This window comes from Procambarus clarkii, chromosome 92, assembly GCF_040958095.1.
Source record: "Procambarus clarkii isolate CNS0578487 chromosome 92, FALCON_Pclarkii_2.0, whole genome shotgun sequence".
NCBI classification, from domain to species: domain Eukaryota; kingdom Metazoa; phylum Arthropoda; class Malacostraca; order Decapoda; family Cambaridae; genus Procambarus; species Procambarus clarkii.
In genome coordinates this window covers 5,288,844-5,294,843 of record NC_091241.1, presented here as the reverse complement: position 1 = coordinate 5,294,843, position 6,000 = coordinate 5,288,844, and the positions used below count along the sequence as shown (strand labels likewise).

At 39.7% G+C, this 6,000-nt stretch overlaps 1 protein-coding gene across 2 annotated transcripts in view; it reads right to left on the bottom strand.

The window, feature by feature from the left end:
* Positions 1 to 715: 715 nt before the first annotated feature.
* LOC123775122 (uncharacterized) overlaps positions 716 to 6,000 on the bottom strand; it is a 110,689-nt gene continuing 105,404 nt past the window's right edge. For both annotated transcript variants that reach the window (XM_045770014.2, XM_045770015.2), the window contains 4 exons: positions 5,008 to 5,115; positions 4,669 to 4,862; positions 2,999 to 3,103; positions 716 to 2,007 (listed from right to left, as the gene is read on the bottom strand). In XM_045770014.2, coding sequence (XP_045625970.2) covers positions 1,638 to 2,007; positions 2,999 to 3,103; positions 4,669 to 4,862; positions 5,008 to 5,115 — 777 coding nt within the window. In that variant the 3' untranslated portion in view covers positions 716 to 1,637. The remainder of the gene's footprint in view (positions 2,008 to 2,998; positions 3,104 to 4,668; positions 4,863 to 5,007; positions 5,116 to 6,000) is intronic.

Genomic DNA, 6,000 nt, shown 5'->3' with positions numbered 1-6,000 from the left:
TTCAGTATGACTAACAAGACTGTCACAGTCTTACAGTGTGCAATACTGTGTTGTGCTGGCAGTGTGAATCAATATGGCATGTGGCAATTCCGTTTACAATGTACAATAAGACTGGCGCCGTGTTCTACAGAATGATAACAAAAGTACATGTTGCTCTAACATTGTAACACCACATGTTGTTATAATGACTGGTAGAAAACTAACACTACATGCTGGTATAATGAATGGTACAGCACTGCAACACCGCAGGGATGTTAGATTTTCATTTTCATTTTCAGCATCTGGGTAGTTAATAAATGGAATGCATTAGGCAGTGATGTAGTGGAGGCTGACTCCATACACAGTTTCAAATGTAGATTTGTTAAGAGCCCAATAGGCCCAGGAGCTGTACACCAGTTGATTGACAGTTGAGAGGCGGGCTATAGAGCTGAAGTTCAACCCCCACAAGCACAACTAGGTGAGTACATGTTATAATGAATAGTACAACACTAACACCATGTGCTGATATACCGAATGGTACAAAACTAACATGCTGGTACAATGTAACATGTTATAATGAATGATACAATGTAACACCATGTTATAATGAATGGAACAATGTAATACCACATGCTGGTATAATGAATGGCACAACACTAACACGTCATAATGAATGGTAAAAAAACTGACTACAATAAGATTTTATCAAATGGTCAATAAATAATGAAACAAAATATAATGATATAACAATGTTTCAGCATCAATAATAAAGGTGTACAAAGTAGCAACAAATGTACAAAACTATTACATTGGGTACAAAACTTAAACTACTGTATGTGACAGATGAATAAAATATCCTCTGGCTGGATAGCTCATGTATATACATTAATAAACTGTGACTACAATAGATTTTATCAAATGGTCAATAAATAATGAAACAAAATATAATGATATAACAGTGTTTCAGAAAATGTTCATGTTGGATTATCAGTACACTGGTCCATCATCCGTCAGATATTGCGGAGAATAACACATTATCCAGACACTGATCATTCATCCGTCGGGTAATGTGGTCATGACACAACTGCTTTTCTCTCGGCCATAAGACTCTCTTCAAGTACTTTATGTTATTAATGCTTCTATTATAATCAGAAACTCAAAATATATACACAATGTTACCACATGTACACCAACCATGTAAGAAAAGTCTACGAAGAGACCATTTACACTAACCATTTAACATAACTACTGTACTCATCAATACAAACTGAACAATGAGACATTCTCGACAAATTATACCAAAAGTCTCAATAACATACACAAGGGCAAGTCACAGGCACTGAATAGCTGTGACTGAAATACTGCACGTATGAACTTGCCTGTTACAAGTAGTTCTTGGGTGAGATGTGTAATGTCCAGATGATGTCTCTTGTGCAAGTCTCTGTGTGTGGCTGGAGTATGTTGTGGTGGTGTGTTTGGTTCTGTGGTACTCTTTTGTGTATGGTGGAGCTTTGTGGTACCATTGTATGGGTGGAGCCTCATGGTACCACTGTATGTATGAGTGGAGCCTGTGGTGGTGCTCTATGCATGGCTAGTTGTTGTGGTACTATGATCTTTATAGCTGTAATCTCATTGATGAATGAAACTTTAAGGAACTTCTATAATTTGGGTAACTGTGTGCTTAATGGCTGGAGTCTAATTACACTTGATGCATTTCTGGAGACTGTCATTCCATTGTGTGCATGGTTGGACACTGCAGTACCATTGTGTGCATGGCTGGACACTACGGTACCATTGTGTGCATCGCTGGACACTGTGGTACCATTGTGTGCATCGCTGGACACTGCGTTACCATTGTGTGCATGGCTGGAGTTTATGGAACCATTGTGTTTATGGTTGATGTCGAGAAAGGAGTCTGACCCGCTGTGGCCATTTTGGTCCCTACTGAGAGGATGGGCAGCAAGCGCTCTGTTGAGATCCCGAAGCATTTCTGGCGAGGGCTCGTCTATGTGGCACCCTTCCGGCCTCCTGCAACACATTTTATGTTATCTCGCTAGTAAGAGCTGGTAAGGTAATGGTTATAATTAAGTGTGATTGGTGATTATAACCAAATAGCTGATCATTAATTGGCTAATCTTAGAAACAAAGTTTGGAAGCTGACTAGAGCACGATTCCACAATGGTCACACTATTCACACCAAGGACATCAATCATCCACGACATGTGCATTTCTGTTAGCGGCCAATAATGAAAACACCTTGTCCTTAGGCACGTCAAGTTAACATTTATTCATTGTAAAAGTAACCTAAATGCAGCTGGAATCTAGAGATACCATTATTTTCATCAAATCGGTTGAAATTGAATAGAGATGTCACGAGGGTTACATCCAGATGCATGAGGACTTGATTGTGAGAAGTGTGATCTTCAGATTATGCAATATCAAAGTCATTGGTAGAGTTAAAATTACAGAAAGATATTGAGTGAACGTTGTATGTTGCATTGCAACAATAGAAACTCCAAATGCAAAATTCCTTTAAAATTCCCCTGCTACCTAGCAGTAAATAGGTACCTGGGAGTGATACAACTGCTACCTGGGGGTGGAGGCCTGGTCGAGGACCGGGCTGCAGGGACACCAAGCCCCGAAATCATCTCAAGATAACCTCAAGATAAGTTTGAAAGAACAACAAAGGACTCTAGCCAACACTAAGTTTCTCACTCAACCATTGTAAGCCACTCATGTGTGAACACATCCAGGTCAAGTCACATATACTGTACAGCTAAACAGCCAAACCTGTGAGCCAAGCAGGTGTTGTTGAAGTTGCTGACCACATGACCCAACCAGCATTCCCATGTACACCTCTAGTGCCACCCCGTGTGATTTGTCTACTAGGCTTTAGCGAACATGTTTGCTCGGAAACCCAATGAGTTACTGGCCATACCCAATAGTGTTTACGCAGTCGATTAAGTGACCCACATATCAAAGACTCCAGTATGTACTCATTGTGGTAGACTATATTTACCCATGTAAGGACAGAGTTAGACTCCTCAGGTGTTCTGGGAGACGGTACCTCGTCAAGGAAACAATGCCATCAAGCTCGGCTGTCTTGTCACTCACAACCGAGAATCTGAGAAACAGATAAACATTTATTATTTGAATAATACAGTACAAATATTCAGTGATAGTGAATTCGGAGTTTTCTTGTCTAAGATTATTAGGTTACCTCCTGGAATACACTTAATACTATCAAGCTCAGAGCACTACATATTTTCATCATTAAACTACATATGCCAGTCTTTGATCTGTTTTTATCTTCACCTGAATTTATTACACATCCTATTTTTTACCATCTCCAAATGTGTCTGTTCAATACTGTCTAAATTGATTATATAATTCACTGTGTCAGGGGACAGGAAGCCAGAGTGTATTCATTGAAATTAGAAGTGTGTACCATAACCCCCCCCCAACCCCCTTCTGAGGGGGTCATTCATTCATACTATTCATACACGTTAGGCTTTTATCAACTTTGCTCCATTTATGCCAATTCTTAGTTCTTTTTCAAGCATCCAATTTTGGCAGGAAAGCGTGGCGAGGATTGTCTGTTTTATGCTGCTATGAACAAAGTATGATTATTAGAAAATTAATTATATTAATTTTCCCATGATCAGTGTATCATTTGATATACTAATACAGGAATTTTTTATTTTAATTTTAAAATAATTAGCTACACATAGCTCATAGGCAGTGGCAAGATCAGTTGTGAGGGTTAGTATGTGATCATAGCATGCTGCTCAGTCTTGAATTATTTGCAACCCCAAGCAGCCTATGTCCATCCTGTACCCCAGACCATTTTCCCAACAAAGTTGGACGAGGCTAGCTCTAAGCATTTGGCCTCCAACCTTGGACAGAAAGACAAACAGACATTACCTTTTATATGTATATAAACCAGGGAGGAGGGGCTCTTGCTCTTACTTGACTTGCTCCCCTCTCACTCTCTCTATCCTCACTGTCTTGCCATGTCCTTTCCCCTTTTCTTTCATCTCTCCAAATTTCTTCCCTTTTCATCTTTTGGCCCAACATCCAACCTCTCCTTCCCCTCCTTTTCCCGCTCATCCTGCCTGCCTCCTCTCTCTTCAAACATCCACCTTCTTTCCTAATCCTTGTCTCTTATTTGTCTATTTCTGTGTGTTTCTGCATTTGCCTCTGTGTGTTGTTGTCTGCATGTTTTTCTGTCTTCCTATCTCTCTTTGCCCGGGATGACCAGGTGTCTCTGCAGGCCTATCTTTTTTCAAGATCAGTGCATGATTTATCATATTTTTATGAAAAAATAATTAGTTCTTAAATTTTGATTGTTAAAATATTTAGCTAGGCATAGCTGACAGGCAGTGCCAACATTAGTTATCGATATAAGTATGCAACTGTGGCATGCTGTTCCCTCTTGAATTCTAGTGATCCCAAATAACTCATGTCTGCTCTGTTCTACAGACTACCTTGCAAATTTGGGCGAGGCTAGCTCCAAGCTTCTGGCCTCTAACCTTAGACAAAGACAAACAAATGGACATGCTTGCTTATAGATATTGATAGATATTTAGATTGATAAAAGCTTCACTGACCCATGTCACTATGGGTCACCCCATATGGCTGGGCACCTCCACACGCAGCACTCTACTCTTCATCAGAGTCTACACTCACCTTACGTGGAATATTCTGGAGTAGTCGCCGGCGAGCTGAGGTCTGTCTTGTAGACGACGTAGCAGGAATGGGAAGAGGAAGCTGTCATGAGGGTCGGCGTCCTCGGGAAGGGCTGCACTGCTAGGGTCCTCAGCTGGCAGAAGCATCCCTTCTGCTTGTCTCAGCTTCGCTCCTTCGCTCCCCACCACAATGATCTGCATGGATTGTGATCTCATTTGTAAAGATGTAGTTAAAATTGAGACATGATGACAAATGTAAGATTTTTAATATTATTAATTTAAGGTCAAATTATCTACGTGTATAGAGATATTTACTATGGTTTCAGTATGGATGCTTTACCTTGACTGTGGGATCAGCCAACAGTGTATCAATCCAGGAGGTGGGAGAGGTCAACAGGTGTTGGAGGTGGTCGTCGGGCAGGGAAGGAAGGTCCAGGTAGTCATACACCTGCACCATACATATATATATATATAACTAACAATGTCTCACCATGAGAAAAATGAGACAGGAAATTCCTTAAGTACTTTCATATTAATACATCTTCAGAAGAAGGGATTTTACAAGTCAGTGGTGATATATAGGCAGGAAGGAAAATAATGAGGCGAGGTGAAAAACAATTTCCTTCTTGCCTATATATATTTCACTACCAACTTGTAAAATCCATCCTTCTGAAGGTGTATTAATACGAAAGTACTTAAGGAATTTCTTGTCTCAATTGCCTCGTGGTCAGACATTGTCTTATGTCTGTGTTAATTTCTTTGTGATTTACACACATATGACAGTATCAGACCACGAAGAAAGGATTGAAACAGGAATTTCCTTAAGTACTTTGGTATTTAATAATACATCTTCAGAAGATGTATTATTAAATACAAAAGTACTTAAGGAAATTCCTGTCGATCCTTCCTTCATGGTCTGACACTGTCATATTAATCATCACATGTTAATTTCTTCATTACACAGAGTCTGGAAGTCCTCCCCTACTCTTGACTGCATCATGTGTAACATGGTGCTCTTTATTTTTAGTAGATCAAGATATCCTCAAGTCTGTCACCCGTAATTACAACTATTTGAACTAAAGCAAGGAAGGTTTGAGAATACTGGTGTGGCCATCTCAATAAATCACTCAATATAGAAATTTGAGGCCTAAAGTTTTCTCTTAAATTAACAGTTGGCATTGGGAGATCTTGTTTAAAACCATAAGAACATTAAAATAAGACTGTAGTGTGCCAATTGGCCCACACGAAGTAGCTTCTATCTATACAGTATCTACGGAAACTCGTTCATATGTACATGTAACCTACGGTTGAAACAGTCAAGGAGTTTTACTAT